Source organism: Grammomys surdaster, unplaced genomic scaffold (genome assembly GCF_004785775.1).
Source record: "Grammomys surdaster isolate TR1022 unplaced genomic scaffold, NIH_TR_1.0 201, whole genome shotgun sequence".
In the NCBI taxonomy this organism is placed as follows: domain Eukaryota; kingdom Metazoa; phylum Chordata; class Mammalia; order Rodentia; family Muridae; genus Grammomys; species Grammomys surdaster.
In genome coordinates, this window is record NW_021604646.1 from 9,877,893 (window position 1) to 9,896,173 (window position 18,281).

General features: G+C 39.9%; 1 protein-coding gene across 1 annotated transcript in view; it reads left to right on the forward strand.

Annotated features, from left to right (window-relative positions):
• LOC114623725 (carboxylesterase 1D-like) overlaps window positions 1–13,752 on the forward strand; it is a 31,765-nt gene extending 18,013 nt beyond the window's left edge. The window contains exons 6-12 of the mRNA XM_028770420.1: window positions 297–335; window positions 3,871–4,011; window positions 5,329–5,409; window positions 6,325–6,472; window positions 9,858–9,989; window positions 10,872–10,944; window positions 13,383–13,752. Coding sequence (XP_028626253.1) covers window positions 297–335; window positions 3,871–4,011; window positions 5,329–5,409; window positions 6,325–6,472; window positions 9,858–9,989; window positions 10,872–10,944; window positions 13,383–13,566 — 798 coding nt within the window. The 3' untranslated portion in view covers window positions 13,567–13,752. The remainder of the gene's footprint in view (window positions 1–296; window positions 336–3,870; window positions 4,012–5,328; window positions 5,410–6,324; window positions 6,473–9,857; window positions 9,990–10,871; window positions 10,945–13,382) is intronic.
• Window positions 13,753–18,281: the final 4,529 nt, after the last annotated feature.

Genomic DNA, 18,281 nt, shown 5'->3' on the forward strand with positions numbered 1-18,281 from the left:
AGGTGGGGTATTGTTACCAGAAGGAAAGCATGGGCAGGCAGAATGTAGAGGAACATAGACACAGAGAGAAGACATCGTCTCCAGGACTCATCAATCCTGACTCTGTGTCCTGTGGCTTTTCTCCCTTGCTTCTGATACTCCTCCTTCATCCTGTTCTACCCTGAACTCATTGCCACATGACACATGCAGGGAAGAGTTGGGGAAGGGGGTACCAATGTACCTTGGAGTCAGAGTTCAAATGATCACCCTTTGTTTATGGAAGGCTTTTAACTCATTATCTGTCTTTATCTTCATAGAATCTTTTTAAACTGGACTTACTTGGAAACCCAAAAGAGGTAAGGATCTTCTGCCTCCCACTTGGATTACAAACGTTTAGTCTTAACAACGTTCAGCTCCCACTAAGAATGAATGTAAAATCTCCACTGTGGTATAATAATCATTTTTTGTGTGCCCTTGAGAGGGGAAGGTTCTTGCAATATTAACAAAGACAGAAAGACCAGAGATGTGGCTAGCCTGACTCGTGTAGTACAGGGCTTCTGGTCAGGAACTGTGTGTCTTCTGGGCTCACCCCTCACTTCTTGTTTACATCCCCTCCACCCATAATGGCCTGTGGGAGGATGCTGTAATGGAACCTTCTACTGTCAAATGCCTGAGGAAGGATCTGAAAAGCCTTTACTAAGGGGCAGAGTTCTGACAGGACACAGGGGTGGTGAATGATATAAAGAGCATATGAAAGCCAAAGAAGTCAGATTTCTCCTTCTACCCAGTAAACACCAGCAGTGTGCAAAATCTCCAGCCCTTTGTCTCTCAGCAGTGGTTTCCACTTTAGCTGTGCAGCTCTACAGTCCCATCTAGAGCTCACCCTGTCACTCCCCTGAAAATGAAATGAGAGTAAGCTAACCATCAATGTTTCATCAATTGGCAAGAGGTGATTTAGCAACTGGGATACAGCAGTGACCCAGATGGTACTCTGTGTCTTTTGGGAGGCTTCCATTCTGGAGCTGAGGGAGCATAACAGCAGACAAATATGTGGTGTATGTGATGGTAGTGATAAAACAGAAGATAAATTAGGAGATGGGGACAGAGCTGGCAAGTAGTTTGATATACCCAGAAAAGAGATGGCTTGACTAGGAAGAAAGCCAGATGATGGGAAATTTGGAGATAATATTACAGGCAGAGGAGGGAAGAGCTGCAAAAGTCTGCTGCAGGAAGCCAGTATGCTGGGAGGGGAGATGGTGAGGAAAGCTTGGGCTTCTGGTTCAGGAGGTGAGGTAAGTGTGGTAGCATTTGAAAGGCTTGTATTTTGATTCAGCAAGAGAGAGCTTGTCAGCGAATTTCAAATGAGATCTTGGATATTTATGCTATCTTGGTTTTATTTGTTTTGATTTGAGATATGATCTTACTACAAAATCTAGGCTGTTATTGAAGTTATGATCTTCCTGTCTCTGCTTTTCAATTTTCTGTGAATGGAATCATAGGGCATCATATCTAGCTATGAAGTCCATTTAGACAGCATTGTAGAAATTTACTGTATAAGCCAGGGGCAGGACAGGTTCAGGAAGACCAGGTAGGAATAATTTATATTACAGCGGAGTAGTGAGATGTGATTGGAGTCAGGATATTTTTTTTTAAGGAATTTCTGAGATGTCTTGCTGACCGTCATGTCATGATGAAGAGGAGGAAGGACACCATTGGCATAAGTCAAGCACTTGACCTCACAGAGTAGCTTTGGTTATTCATGGCTGGTATTAGCAATTACTGTGTGCCTTGTAGTAACTAATATCAGTCTTCCTTGCATTTGCTGCTCCATGTGGTCCTTCGCTGTCTGGATTTTACTGTATTCCTACCTCCATGTTCTTCATTCATGTCCATTTCTCATAAGGTTAACAGACCTGTTTGTGGAAAAACATATTATAACATGTCATTTTCCTTCTGATGACAAAGTCTTGACTTTGTTTGAAGACCCAGAAGTGTTAAGGAACTTTGCTTTCTGGGTTACAGGTATTGAGAAAAAGAAACACCTTTCCTTCATGAGACTAGTACTTGAACACATCTCTGAGTACCAGAGATAGGCCATATATTGCAGAGCAAGGGTGTTCTGCCTTCTGATTCTCTCTGTAATCCTGTGGAGGGGAAGCCTCCAAGTCTAGGCCCTTTTGACTGTCCTGAGTGAGTTCAGCACACTGACTCTGCTCCCTTGACTTGTGCCTTTAGACTTGTGTGGAAATTCTTGCCCTTTCCCTTATTTGTATAGAGTGTCCTTGCCCAGATCCTGCTCAGATGGCAAAACAACATGTTCCTTGTGGATCTAGTAAATTTTTTCTTCAGATGAACAGTTCTCCAAGGAGATGTCCTGCACTGTCCAACTTTTCTAAGTCAGTAGCAACTATGCCCACGGCATATTCTATTTTGTCAGCCTACTTGATTATGGCTGATGCTTGTATTGTTTTTTTGTTGTTGTTGTTGTTTTTGTTTTACAGTGAATGAAGTCTCAGTTTAGACATTTGGAGAAGAGAGCTCAGGACTCTAACACCTAACATTGTGTCACAAAGCACTCAGGTTTAGAGATAAACACATTCAGTCTGCCTTCATTACTCATCAAGTCTGTATTTGTGAAGTCACTTGCCAAAATGTACATGCAATCTCAATTCAACACTTACGACACAGTCAGAGTCTTTTGCACCATATGCACTGGGTAGTAAGAAGCTCAAGTCATGTCATGCCCAAGCTCCTGTAAGAAGTCAAAAAGGAAATACTGTATCTTCTTGATTTCTTTCTTGTATTCAGAAATAGCCTCTTCATGCTCTACTTTCTTCTCTCCTTTTCTTTGTCATTTCCCCCTTTCTCTCTGTTCCTATCTTTATCACCCACATGATCACTCTTCAGAATGATGCCCTCCCTCTGCCTCCTGACAGCATTGTATCTTGACAACTAGTTATTGTTCCAAGTAGTTTCTCTTTTTAAGATGTTCTCAAACATAGTGATGAACAGCTTCCTCCCCCAACATGGCTGAATGTGAGACACATTACAGTGGAAATATGTAGGAGTGAGCTTTCTTAAGCTCTGATGCTTTTGGTCTTGGAGTTCAGTGTTGATGAAGCAACATCACAGGGCATCGAAAAGAGAACAGAGACTTGCAATCAGGTGGCAGAGGGAAGGCATCATTTTGAAAAGTGATCATGTAGGTGATAAAGATTGGAAGGGAGAGGAAAGGGGGAAATGAAAAAGAAAAAGAGAAAAGAAAGCAGGATTGTGAAACACAAACCAATGAAATTTATATTCACTTAAACTATGATTAGAGACATTTTATGCCTTTCGAGAACCATCCTTTGTTATACATTAACTTGATTTTAAACTAATAATTTGTAAGAGGTGTGTGTTATGTAAGGTGTCACTAAATAGAAACTAACTCCTAAAGAAAAATGATGAAAATTGTGTGTCAAGAAACTCCCAGGAAGTAACTCTTAACTCTCCTTGGAGAAATTGCATAGCATTTGCTAAATCAACATTTTCAGTAAGCTTACAGACTTATGTACAATAACCCAATTAACCCTACCTAACATACTAGCCCATATTAACATATATCTGGATATTTTTAATTCAATATGTAGTCTAAACTTTGAAACACATTTTTCTAAGGTATATATTTTTCTTAGGACAGAAGTTGACCTCTTGACCTCCCTACCACCATCATCCTGGCAGCACTGACCACGTAAAGAGTCCTAGACTTCATCCTTCTTAAGACACTGAGTTTTTGTGGCCATAGCCACTGGGGTTTTTGAGCTGACTAAGCTCTCAAATATCCAAAGAAAGCACAGATTTAATAGACAGCTCAATATTAAATAGAGGTTAAATTTCTTTCTTCCCTAGAGCTATCCCTTCCTCCCTGCTGTGATTGATGGAGTGGTGCTGCCAAAGGCACCAGAAGAGATCCTGGCTGAGAAGAATTTCAACACTGTCCCCTATATAGTTGGCATCAACAAGCAAGAGTTTGGCTGGATTATTCCAACGGTGAGAATATACAGACTTCTTAATCAACCATCATCCTCCCTGCTCTAATCACATGTTATGTACCCAGATGACTATAATTCAAAGAGGCTTAAAACTTTCCAAGTAAATTTATTTTGAGACTCCTTGATGAAGTCATTTGAAGTGCTCATTTATATCTGGGCCAGAGATGGAATTAATAGTTGAAATCTTTCTAAAGTAACTACTCTAGTGGCTCAGGACCATGGCTGCCTACCACCAAGCTTTCTATTGGCAATGCTGAGCTCTCTCAAGCAGGAATTTTAGGGTCCTGGTATTATCCTGGGGTGTGGATTCTGTGTTAGAAGGTATGCTGAAACCAGAACAGATCTCCGAGTGCTGACATGGGCAGGCTTAGCACCTCCCCAGCGTTTTGCAGCAGTGTGCACCCCCTTTTTCCCTGGAGGCTGTTAACTACCAGCCTGTTGGGAGAAAGGGGGCAGAGGTGAGAGCAAGGTTCAAATGGCCACAAATATTAATGGAAGGACCTCTAGAGGCCACTGCTGTGATGAGTCTACTTTATTGTTTCAGAGATAGGGTAGGGTATATAAGGGCTTTTTAAGGTTATGACTGGAAAGGTCTAATTGGCCATGACATCAAGTGAGCTGAAAGAGCTGATTGCTTATAGTACATCATCTAATTATCATGCAGGCTGGGAGCCAGAGTGGTACATGTCTACTGAGTTCCGCAGCCTTGTACAAGAGAATTCTGTACAAGATCACTTTTCAGACAAGGCCAGCCAAGGCCAGCCACCTGTGTCCAGGGACACTGTCCAGACAAAAACAAAAAGAGGCAGGAAAATGAGAAATGGAGTCCCCCACTTCACACCAACCTCAGAAAGTCATGTAATCATGGGGAAGTAGGGAACTGCTACCTTAATAGCAAGGTTCTCCAACACAGGAGGACCTGGGGTGGGAATCATATGAACATAGACACACAAACATAATATTTGGTTTCATTTCCTCTTTTCTCCTGAGTCTGAGGGTGTCAGGGGTGTGGGTTGTGTCCTCTGTCTCTGATCCTTTAGCTTCTATGTGATCCTGGCCTGAATGTTTGCCTCCGATCTTGAGGAACATTGTAGCTTCTGATGTGATCAATACTTTTATTAAGTGCCCTCTCTGTATTAGTTGTAATCATTTATATATGTGCATTGCTTTTGTTAACGTTTTTCTCAAAAACGTAAACTCCCATGCCTGTCAAGACCCCCCAATTCCACCTCATTCCACTTTGGTTTTTGCTTGATTGGTCTTTTGACTCTTCATACTTCTCCATAATTCACAAAGCTAATCATTTGTTTAACAGTTTATGGGCTATCCACTCGCTGAAGGCAAAATGGACCAGAAGACAGCCAATTCCCTCTTGTGGAAGTCCTACCCAACACTTGTAAGACTCTGGGGAGTTGTGGGAATTGGTTAAGAAGGAAAGAAGGTTGGTGGTGTTCTCTAATCACAGACCAGTTTGATGGTGGAAAACCTATGCTTAAGCTTCTGCATTTTTCATTTACCCATTTAACCACCCAGGTGCATAGGAACGCATATTTGTGACTCCCATGTCAAAACTTCGTTGAGTTCAGGATACGTTTTAGAGGAAAAGATTTATTTTTAAAGTTAGCCAAACCAAGACCATGGAGGCTATCACAAACAAGCATCTAGGCACTGGATGCTCAAGACTTCCTTATGGAGTTATTTGGATGCAAATCAGATACCTGGATACTTATAAATTTTACATTTGTTTTTATGATATATGGCTTCTATAATCTATAGGTTAATAGATATTATAAGCTTTGTAAATTTAAAGAAAAATTACAAAGTAGCAAATCATATGACCCATGTATTCCTTGTTTTCATTTTCCAAGAAAAGTTAATTCTGAACTTTATGATGTGGCTATAAATTATGTGTTTTCCCCAGAGAACATTGGAAAATAGCAATAAATTACTTTTCTCAAGAGGACCAGGGGTGAGATTTAAAAAAAAAAAGCAAATATTTCAAGTCATGTTTTTCTATAGGAACTGAAGAACAGTATTTTAATATATGAGGTCTCTTCAGGCATGGTGATTCCACCAAAGCAAGTGACATAACAATAGTACACAGAGTAGATACCTGAACGCAAATAGTGATTATTGAACATCAACATTAAGAGAAAGTGAAGCCAAAGAGTTTAAGAGTTTATTCCAGTCTTCCATGGGCAACGGGGAGGATTTGGTAAGCAGTGAGGTAGTTTAGCATTGATGAATCCTTCTTAACTGGCTGCAGAAGCCCCATCCCTCACCCAGCTAGTCACTTTCTGATACATTTCAGAAAATCTCTGAGAATATGATTCCAGTGGCCTCTGAAAAATATTTAGGAGGGACAGATGATCCTGCCAAAAAGAAAGACCTGTTCCAGGACTTGATTGCAGATGTGGTAATTGGTGTCCCATCAGTGATGGTGTCTCGAAGCCACAGAGGTGAGTTTCAGGTGTCAGATGGGAGATGAATACAATTTCAACTTCAAGGTTTCTGACCCCTACCTCTTGGCATAGGTAGATATGAAAGATATTGAGATCAGGTCTCAAAAGTTGATTCCATATAGCCAGCAGTGCTGTTCTGCCTTTCCTGCTAGGAAAGATCTAGCATGAGGAAAAGGTCCACATGCAGCTTAGTTTAGCAGATACTGCCAGAAAACACCATTGGGAGATAAGATGATGTAGAGAAAATACAGACCTTAATCTGGAGAGCAGCCCCGCATGTTTCCATCTTACCTGACAATGGGGAGCTCTAGAGCACAAGGAGAAGGAGTACCTTAGGCTCCTTTTCTGGAAAGGCAAAACAGGTGTGTGTTTACCCACCAGGAGCCATTTCTCACAGGTGCCATGATGTGCTTATCTAGGTCAAAAGACAAGGAGTTGCTTCTCTCCTTCCATCTTTGCCTGGGCTCTGGAGGTTGAGCTAAGGTCATCTCATCTGTGCTTCGGGCATCATTACCTGCTGAGCTCTCTTGACATTCCCTCTCTGATTTTTACTGTAGGGACTCAGATCTAAAGAACTTTGCTCTTAGGGCTGTCTTTACTTTATCAAGAAGGCTTTGGTGTATTGTGGTCTCATTCTATTTAGTTCTAGGAATTATTTTTTTTAACTGCTTGACTTCTTCTATGATGCATTCGTCATTGAATAGTATGTTACTTACTCTCTATGAGTTTGAGCATTCTCTATTGTTTTTCTTGCTGTTGATTCCTAGTTTATTCCATTGTCAGAAGAAATACAAGAAGCTTTTGGATTTCGTATGAGAATACTTGACTTTTGTCCCAAACCATAAATTACTTTAGGAAAGTTCCATGAGAGTGTTTTTTCCTGAAGTGTTTGGGTGGGTCACCTCTAGGTGTCTGATCTATTAATGATGTCATTTGACTGTAAGGCATCTCTGTTTCATTTTCTTTCATCTAGATGACTTGTCCTTGGGTCAGAATGAGGTATTGTTGTTACCTGCTGTGTTAAGATTAATAGGTATTTTATACCTAACAGAATTTGTTTTAGAAATTGGCTACACTTTTTTTGGCACAATGTTTAGAATTGAAATGTCCTCTTGGTACATTGTTCCCTTGATCAGTATGAAGTGATTGATCTTCTTTGTCTCCTCTGACTTCTTTTGGTTTGAAGTCTATTTTGTCTAAAATCAGAATATCTAGACCTTTTGTTTTCCTGGTTTCAGTCACTTAAAACATTTTTCTCCCTACCCTTTTACCCCGAAGTAGTGTCTCTGTTGATAGGAGGTGTGTTTTCCTGGAGGCAGCAAAAAAGACAGAGCCTGTCTTCTTACACCAACTGCTATTTATATATTTTTATTTGGATAATAAAGAGCTTTGATGTTATTTTCAAAGGTGTATTGTATATTGATGCCTCTCCTTGCTCGTTTTGTGGTGGTGTTTTGCTTTCTGTGTACTGACTACACTAATATCATTTTTTGGTCCAGTGGTCTCTTCAAGGAGTTCATCCTTCTCTTTAGTCTGAAGTACTCCTGAATGTACCCTTTGAAGAGGTATTTCAGAGCTTATTAATTTCATTAGCCTGCTCCTGGAATGGAAAGTTTTAGGTTTCCCTTCAGCTACAACAGATAGTTTATTGAGTTTGCAGCTGTTTTCTTTCAGAACTCAATATCAATCTTTTTTATCTTTCCTGAATTGAACAGATTCTGTCAAATAATCAGGTATAAATCCAAATGGCCTTTCTTTATATGATTCAACATTCTCTCTTAAATTGTGTTGAGGGAAGCAATTAAAAACAGCCACTGGTCAAGTCTTAACTGTGGTGGCTCTGCCTGGCTCAGCTGCCATGTGCCATGTGCCATGTGCCGTGTCCAGAGGATAAGTGCACACCACAGCTAGAAATGGTCAGCCAGAAACACCAGGCCTGCCACTCTTGAGATGCCAGTGTAGGAGATGGCTCTGCCAATATCCCACGCAGTCTCCGCAAGGATGGGCATTACCCAGACCATTTGGTCAACCATGCGAGCTAGGTACAAAAAGACTCTAATGCTTAGATTATCCAAAGGCTTTATATACTGATAATGATCAATAAAAAGGTATCCATATAATCAGAGACATAATTCAATACTGAATCTAGATATACCAACTACCTTTGACTCCCAGGTACACGTGAACATCTGCCTCCATGTTACCCTCTCTCTTGTACTGTTCCTCTCTGAGCTCCTCCTCTTCCTTCTCCTCTTCCCCTCCCTACTCCTCCTCTTCCTCTCCTTACTCCTCCCACCTTAAATCTTCCTACAACATTGTTCAATGTAATTTTCTGTTCTGTTTTTTTTCAGCACTTCAATTATGATATGACAGAAAAAGTTCTTTTATTTTCTCCTATTTGGTATATCCTTATTTTGGATTCGGTGAGACTCTTGTATGCTAATAGGCATCTCTTTAGATTTGGGGGTACTTTACTCCTATGTGATTTTTGAAAATACTTTCTGTGCTTTGTGCTTGGAAATCTCCTTATATGCTCATTATTTACATGTCTGGTCTTCTCTTGCAGCCTTAAAGCTCTCTGGGTCTCCATCTCTCCATGCTTTGGGTCTGTTTATGGGTTTTTAAAAAAATGGTATCATTAAAGTTAACTGACTGCTCTGATTCCTCTAGGTTTTCTTCAAGTCCTGATACTTTGTCCTCCTCATGATCTGTTTTATTAATGTGGCTTTTCACTGAGCTTTAACTTGTTGCAATGAATTACCATTTCCAATATCACTTTAGCCTACCTATTGGAAACCACTATACCTGGTATTTGTATCTCCATTTGGATTCAGAGGATGTAAACGGGTACTAGTTGGAGAAAGGTGTGTCTTGTAGATTGTGTAATGGGATGCCATTATTAATTAGTAAAACAAAGAAAGAGTCATGAATAAGATAAGATAGTAAACATAGGTCAGTAGAATGTATATAGGATAGAAATATGCTAGGTAGAAGGAAGACTGTAGTGGGTAAGGAAGTAAAGAGTAGAAGGTTTTTGGGGGTACAGAAAATTGAGGGGCAGCCTCAGAAGGTCTATTCTGGTAAGGTAGAAGGTACAATATAGTGTACCTTCTGAATGTATGTAAAATAAATGTAAGAGATTGCAAATAATTATATGAAAGAACAATTATAAAGAGAACTAACCTTTTTGAAATGTTACTAAAAATAAAATAAAACAAAGCAAAACTAACAATAAGTAAGTCAGGTAAAAGAATTATACCTAAAACAAGTGTATGTGTATACACACTCATGCACATAATCTGGAGAATATTAATATTGGTCTTGACACCAAGCAGGTGTGTAGTGGACATTGTGAACTCTGCATGAATCCATGTCTCCACAGATGCTGGAGCCTCCACCTACATGTATGAATTTGAGTATCGCCCAAGCTTTGTATCAGCCATGAGACCCAAGGAAGTGTTAGGAGACCATGGTGATGAAATCTTCTCAGTATTTGGAACTCCATTTTTAAAAGGTAATGTTTCTTTGCTGCCCCTGGCCTGGGCATTAGGAGGCCTGAATTTGTGTCCTGGACAAACCCTTGTCCTAGTTTCTCTATTTCTCCAGTTAGCTTTCCTGCCACCCTGTAGCTGGGTTGAAATATGCTAGGAGTAAGCCTTGATCATTCACACACATGAAGGAAGCTTTTGTTCGTTCATGTGTCCCCAGCCATATTTACTCTCAGAATCATGACCCATAATGCCAGTAATAGAGAAGACAGGCAAGCCACAAGCTTCATATTGAGGGAAGGGTGTGACTTATGGACTTTTCTCCCATAATAGCTGCTGGGATATGAGTGAGGACACAGTTAATTTCTAACCCTGAACAAGGGCTATCATATTTTACCCATCTGTCTATCAATATATCTGGGTCATATGTTTGCTGTCTTTTTTAATGTGATACTTAAGGGAAGATTTCACAGCTGTCTTCAATGCATTGCTTTTCAGTAGTTATATGTAAATAGCAATTCAACTCATGTTTCTGTGAGCCTCTCCCTGTTTTTGGGTGTCTTAGGAATTTTGGAGAAAAAGATTAAGAGAAGACCCAAGAGCAACCCTACAAAGACTGAGGAAACTTCAATTGTGGTTTTGGGTCATGGGTGACAAAGGAAGCCAGTAAGTAGGAACCTATTCTTAATGTGAAGTTTAGACTATCAACCAGCATGTTCTTAGAAGGTAGGTTTTAACATAGTAAGATGGGAAATAGATCAAGACTCTGATCTTCTAACAAGGTCCGAAGATGATGACAATGACCAGAATCCCTCCTGCTATGTGACTGCTGAACAAACAAACAAACAAACAAACAAGAAAGCCACTTGGTAAGTAGCTGAAGCTTACTTACTCCTTCTTCCCAACAGATGGCGCCTCAGAAGAGGAGACCAACCTCAGCAAGATGGTGATGAAATTCTGGGCCAACTTTGCTCGGAATGGGTAAGTCTTGTAACAAAGAAGGGACAGATCTGGGGGTGTGGTGTTTTCAAGCTTGTTGGAGAGGGGTGTTTTCTAATGTTTGAATGGCCAACCACCTGTTTCCGTGACCATACCACTCCAATGAAGGCTACAATAATCATATTTGGAGGTATGGTGAGCTTTTTAGATAGTGAAGGGATGTAAATTTTGGCTTATAGATCCAGAGGCTTCAATTCTCTTTCATTTGACCTATTTGCTCAGGTTTTTGTCAGTATAGAACATGGTGGTTTAGTGAAATGCCTAGATCTCTTTGTCTCTCCATCTCACTGGCAGGCAGTAGAGATAGAAAAAAAAAAGTTGAGGGTCCCAAAATACTCATCAGGGTCATGTCCCTTAGGATCAGCTACTTTCAACTAAGCCTACCTCTTAGAGTTCCCACCATATCCCAGGAGCACATTCAGCTGACAATCAAGTATAAGAGGGCTAATATTAATCCCCGAGGCTCCATGTCTGGCATCCAGACATCTTTTGGTTGGTGTGAGTTCTGAAAGGATTAGGAAGCCCTTCCCCCAAAGTGTTTGTCTCCCACAGCCTTTCTTGGGTTGGTTGTGCTCATGGCCTGATCAAACCCTAGGTAGAAGGTTCAAGTCCTGGCCCTCCTAACTCACTATACTCTGTATACTGAGTCACATCAACTTTACTCTCATAACTTTAAGCATCATGCTTTTAAAATGCTGTTAGCAGGGACTGCAAACCTTCTACACACTTGATGGCCCCAGCTCTTTCCTTTGCAATCTATGCAGAAGCCTTGATGACCTCATTGATCTTGCATTCTGCATGCTGTCAAAACCACATCCATGTGGATATCACCAAGGTTTACCTACATTGTCAGATATCCCCAGATTCTATGGGACATCCTCTTGAACAGTCATTGCGTGTCCAAACATGAAGGGAAAAAAATCAGAGAATTAATTCTCCAGGCTACCCTGAGGACAGAGACTTCTAGTGGAACATTCTCAGAAAAGCATCTTTGGAAGAAGTTCATACCGTTACATTGTATGTCTATGATAGCTGTGGTCTGAAAGTAGAGAAACAGCTCCAGGTATAAATAACAAAGACAGGGCCAACTCCTGAGAAGTCCCTGGCCAGCTTTCATTTTCATCCTGGTGCATGCAACTCTGGCTTCTCTTAATGAGGCAATCTCCTTGACAATGGCACTCTGCTTCCACAAAGCCTTAATCAGAGTCCTTGGCTATGGTGGTAGGGGTGTTGAGAGGTTTGGTCTTTGAGGGTTTGCTTGGTTTTTGTTGTTATTGTTTGGCATGACTATGTTTTTTTAATCTTCATGTTGTTTGGTTTTCTTGTGAATCTCAATGGAAATATAACTAAGATCAGAACAAAACAAACCTCACTATACTATCTAGATGCTATTGTACTTTTGAACGTACTCCACCGTGAATACTCTACAAATTGAGGGGGGTCCTTAAACTCAGTACCCCATAATACAGCAGAATGGACAAAATAGACAAATCTATGTGAGAATGGAACATGAATGGCCTCTGATCCAGATGTCCTTCTCTTCTGAACCATCTTGAGCTTGACTTCTCTTCCTTTCTTCCCTATTAGAACCTCCAAGAATCCCCTATAAATCCCACTCACTTCATTATGCATTCTATACACTACACCCCAAACTTCCCAAACTCCTTCACAGACCAGTTAAAAAAAAAGGAAAGAAAAAAGAAAAAGAAAAAAAAAGTTCTCCAGAACCACATTGTGGGAAGGGAATTAATCTTACAGAGATCTACTTTTTAGGAGTATTTTTAGTACTATTCCTATGTGTTATCGTCTTTCAATTGCTGAGCCAAAATGTCCAAGGTTTATCAACTTAAAGGATGAAGGTTTAATTTTGGCTCTGACTTTCTCTTGAAATTTTCACTTTGACAAAGTGACAAAATGGACTGTAGTGGCTTTAGGTGAGAGCCGGATTTCTTGGCACTCAGGAGACTGACATTGTTTTATTGTTTTGATTTGTTTTTTGTTTCTTTGTGTGTGTGTGTGTGTGTGTGTGTGTGTGTGTGTGTGTGTGTGTGTGCAGTCTAGAAGCACTGAGATAAAGGACTTGGAGACCCAACATGGTGCAAAGCAGGCCTTCAGTGACCCACCCCTCCCAAGTAGGTGCCACCTCCTGATGCCTCCATTAGTCCTAACAGAAGGATTAGCTGAGCATCAGTTTCAACACAGGAGGATTTGGAGGAGAGCTAAGACCTAACTAACACAGGACTTTTTAAACATGAACAGACTGCCCTAGGAGGTAAAGAGTTGGCACAAATGGCACAGGTATCAAAGGTAGCTTCTTGGCAGAGATCCACCAAGGTTTACTTTTAAAAAATCTAAGCAGCATAGGTACAACACAGTTGCTTTGGTGAATTTCTTTTCCTTTCTTTTAATTCTGTTCACAGGAACCCTAATGGGGGAGGGCTGCCCCATTGGCCAGAATATGACCAGAAGGAAGGCTACCTGAAGATTGGTGCCTCAACTCAAGCAGCCCAGAGGCTAAAGGACAAAGAAGTGGCTTTTTGGGCTGAGCTCAGGGCCAAGGAGGCAGCAGAGAGGCCATCCAACAGAGAACATGTTGAACTCTGATCAGGAGGATCAGCTGTGTTTGAGAACCTGGAGCCCAAGAAGTATTAGTCCACAGAAGATTTTTTAGAGAAATAACACTTCTTATCTTTCAGGCTATAACCTTATATGGTATTATGTACAAATGTATTAAAGAGGAAATATTTATCCTCTTCAACTTGTAAAAATAAAACATTGTTTTGAAAATTAGAATTGGATCAATATCTGTCTTGGCAGGTTTTAGTTGTTTTTTAGTTTTTTGTTTGTTTGTTTGAGGATACAGAGAGTGGCTGGACTCACAAATGCTAGTCTAGTGACCATCTACGTGTCTTTGTCTTTTATAGGTTCCTGAGGAATCTTTTACAGATATTCTTAGCCTTTCAGATTAAAAGGCTGTTGTGCTCAGGAGACACCTTTTCACAGCAGATTTGAAGATGTCTCACTTTCTCTTTACAGGGAGATGGTCTCCTAAATATAATGAGAATCACCAGTGTTTTCTAAGTGCTAAAGGCAATGTGTGGCCTAAATAAGAATGCAGAATTGATTGAGAACCACAGACCCAAGAAGAAGCTTACTTCCTTCCCAGACTCCTCTGCAGATGTCTACCAGGTGTTTATGAATAAGTCTGAGGACATGTTGCAAGACTAGGATAAAATTTGCTTCTGGGATTCAGGCACAAAGCACACTACTATTCCCTTTCCATCAGGGAACCATACTCTGTCCATATGGGGGAATCTTCAGATACCAGATGAAGGCTTATTGCAGCCAAGGGAAAATGTTGTAAAGTTCTAAAACCTATTGCATGAACAGAACACATTACTGGACCTAAGTCATCAGAGAGCTTTTACTGCTGCTGAGAAACAGGGTCACTGATGAGACTTCATCTGAGACAACCAGGGTTCTAAGGTTAAGATAAGACAACAACTATATAATCCACTCCTTACCAGTGTTGAGTCAGTAGATGCTCTATAACAAGTAACAGAAGTCAGCTGGTGGGTGCACCAGAGTGGGATGACTCTCTGGAGATGAGAAAGCAAGGAAGAGCAGTACCAAAGGAGTGAGGCAGAATTATAGTGTGTTACTTCATTACAAATTTCATGTAACTTACACTGCAGTGTGAAGTTACAGTGTGATGGTTCAAAGGTGGGTACTGAAATCTCAAGTCAACCATTAACGATGTTTCAACCTTTGATCCTTGTCTTTCTGCATCTGCCTGATCTAACTTCATATGTTATTCCTTGGTTCCATTTATGTATCTTTTTGCAAAGCACATGATTTTATTCTCAAGCATGAGGAACAGTCTATATACACAACGTGTATACAGCCCACATTTTCATCATCCACTCTCATGGGTCCAGGTGAATAAGTGGGCAAATGGCTAAGGGATAAACACTCTCCTTTTGGGGAAATGAGAGCAGGGCATGTTGTGTGGCCTGAAAAAAATTTAGAGCTTCTAGGAGGCAAGAGAATGTCAGAATGACATCATTTGTAATTTTTTTCATTGATATCAAATCAGATTATGTATTAGTAGTTAATCTTTAATTGTGATATGAGTCTAAAAGGACAAGTGAGAAATGCTTCAAGTGACTCTTTTAGCTGAGTGACTAAAGGCCAGAATCTTGGTAGGATGGTGTTAGGACGGCTTCAAAAGAAGGAGCATCACCTCAGTACACCTTATGGATCTGCCACCACCAGCAAGTCCAACACTGCCAAGACTGTTGCCCATGCTGACCCCTCTGTGGCCGTTCCAAATGGACCAACAAGGATTCTCTCTTTAACAGCTTAGTGGACAACACAATTATCTGTAAGAAGAAGAAAAGATTGCATCCAAGGTGGTGGAGTCGTCCAAGGCCAACTGGGAGGATCCAGTGTCCACATGGACTGGAAATGAAAATCCTCCCAGCAGTTGACTCCCCACATATGGACATGTGCATGGTAACCATGGGAACACCACGTCCTTTTAGCAATGTCAGTCCCTGAAGGCCAAGATCGTTAGATTTCTGCTCACGGTTGGACTAGGCTCAGATTTTAGTAAAATTTCCAAATAAGAGATCAACAACCTTTTCAAATAACAAACAGTGATTCATGAATTTTGAGCTGCTAAAGGGCATGTCCAATTAATGCCCATCAACCCCCAGTTTTAAACATAAAAATCTAGGAAAGAGCTCTTGCTATTCCTTCCCACTCTGTGACTACTATCAAATTATTGTCAATATACAATTACCATCCTGATGTTCATACAGATTTGTAGACTCTTTGCAAAACTTTGATTCCACTATGAATATATGAACCAGGGCAGAAGTTGTTATAAGAAAAAAAAAACTACCTTGTGAAATTTGCCATGCTGTCTCCACTTGGTTCTGTATTAATGATTGTGATGATGAACAATAAAATTATTACAGGTACATATAGTCTCTTATAATTGCCTGCAGGAATGGTTGGAGGATGCTATCTTTGGAGGATTTGGGGAGTGGAGCCATGTAGATACTAGACCACCTAACCCGATTCTAATCACTCCCAATTCTTGATCACTTAATAACAACCTTAACTTTCTGGGAGAATTTTTTAAACTTTTAATATTACATTTTATTTATAATGATATTATAATTTATTTCCATGTGTATTATATTATTAATACATTGGTATTAATTAAAGTTAAGTAATATCAACTAATAATAATTGATATTAATGATTAATAACAATAAGTAATAGTTAATAGTGACATCAATGATGACTAATGTTTTTGTTAATATTAATTAATAATTAATGTTAATAATTACTGATGGTTAATAATTTATATATATTTATATAATATATTTATGTTCAAGTATGTTTCTCTGTGTGTCTATATGTCCTGTTTCTGCTGGTTCTGGATAAGGCCAAAAGAAAGTCATGGGAAGGAAATCTGGATCCTCTAGAAGAGAAGCCAGTCCTCTTGACCACTGAAGCATCTATCTACCCCTCCAAGGGGTTTAAATTTTCTGTTTGCACCCATGATTTAAGTAGCTGTGGGCGCCACCTGCTGCTACTTCAGTTTCCTCAGTTGTGGGTGAGACGACAAGGGGTGAACCTAGTACTATAATGAGGAGAGAGACAGAGAATGAGCCTATGTAGTAATATGATGGCTATTATCCAAATATCATAATAATAAAAATATGCCCCAGTGTCATCTCCTTCTCCATGTCCTACCTTTTTGTGTTTATAACCCCTGTGTGAATGAGTATAAATTACGGTTTGAAAAACATAAATAAATTCTTTTAATAAAATATTTAATAATGTAAATAATATAAATACTAAGTGATGTTGCAGTTTATGTGTCAATGAAAAACAATTACTGTAAATTTGCTACCACAGCAAATATTGTACTTAGTGAGAATGGCATTTCCTTCCATCCTTTTTACAAACTCTTTGTCAACAGTGTTTATCATATTGGAGAATGTAACTCAAAAACAAAACAGGAAGTGAGTGAGATGGCTCAGCAGATAGACGTTCTTGCTGCCAAGCCTGACGACCTGAGTACAGTCCCTGGGACTCACATGGTTGTCCTGTGACCACACATTCACTGTGATCTGCCAATCCCAATACAAAACACAAATAGACAACTTTAATTTTTAAAAAAAGGTCAAAGATGAGCAGAATGATTCTGACTTTATGACAGTCTACTCATTAGTGTCCTCCAGCCTCTGACCCTTTCTCCTTTGATGTTTTGAGCTCTTCCTTGTAGACTCCATGTACATGATGTGTGTATTTGTCTATCTAGATCTGACTCAGTCCACTTAGCATATAATTCTCCATCTTTATGTGCTTTGTCATAATGACTGTGCATCTTCCTTTTTAAGGGCATGCATTATTCCATCTACACTACCCCACAGTCTTTATACATTCATCTGTTAGTGGACACATAGTAACAGCATAACTTGACTTTGGTGAGCAGTATAATCATGGGTCAGACATATTTTCAATACAGTGGTTTCAAATCTTTGGGGTAAGCACCAGAACTGGGATTGATCTGTAATGTGACAATTCTATTTTTAACATGCTTCACACACTGTCCTTGTGTTTTCTAGCACACTCAGTGTATGAGGGAGTTTCCTTATTTCTTTATCCTTGCCGACACTACTTGTTATTACCAGCTTTTCAGTCTTGGAGAGATGCTAGCCCAGTGTGTTCCTAATTTGCATTATATAAATGATCATTGATATATGAACAATTTTTATTGATCTATTGCCCACTTTTACTTTTATCCCTCTTTCAATAAAATGTCTACTTAGGTCCTTATCATTTTCTTATCTCTGTGAGACAAAGTCTCTCTTTTTAGACAAGGCCAAGGCATCCTGCTGTCTTTGTGTCCCAAGTGTTAGATTATAGGTGCACCCCTCACCCCCCACCCTGCTCTGGATCCTTACCCAAGTAAATGGGTGGTTTGCTTGCTTTTTTTCTTGCTGTTGATTCTTTACATTCCTTATTTACTTTGTAAAGTGATTCTCTATAGCCTGTATCATTTGAAAATATGCCCCACCTTTCACACACACACACACACACACACACACACACACACACACACACATTCAATGCATGCAGTCATGCATGGACACAATGAGACATAGATAATTCATTATATTTCCCTCCTGTCAATAAGTTTTGCAGTGGAATGTTTATTTCATTTTACAGTTTTTGCCTGTGTGGTCTCCACTTTTGGGATCACACACAGAGATCCATGTTTTAGCCAAGGTCATATT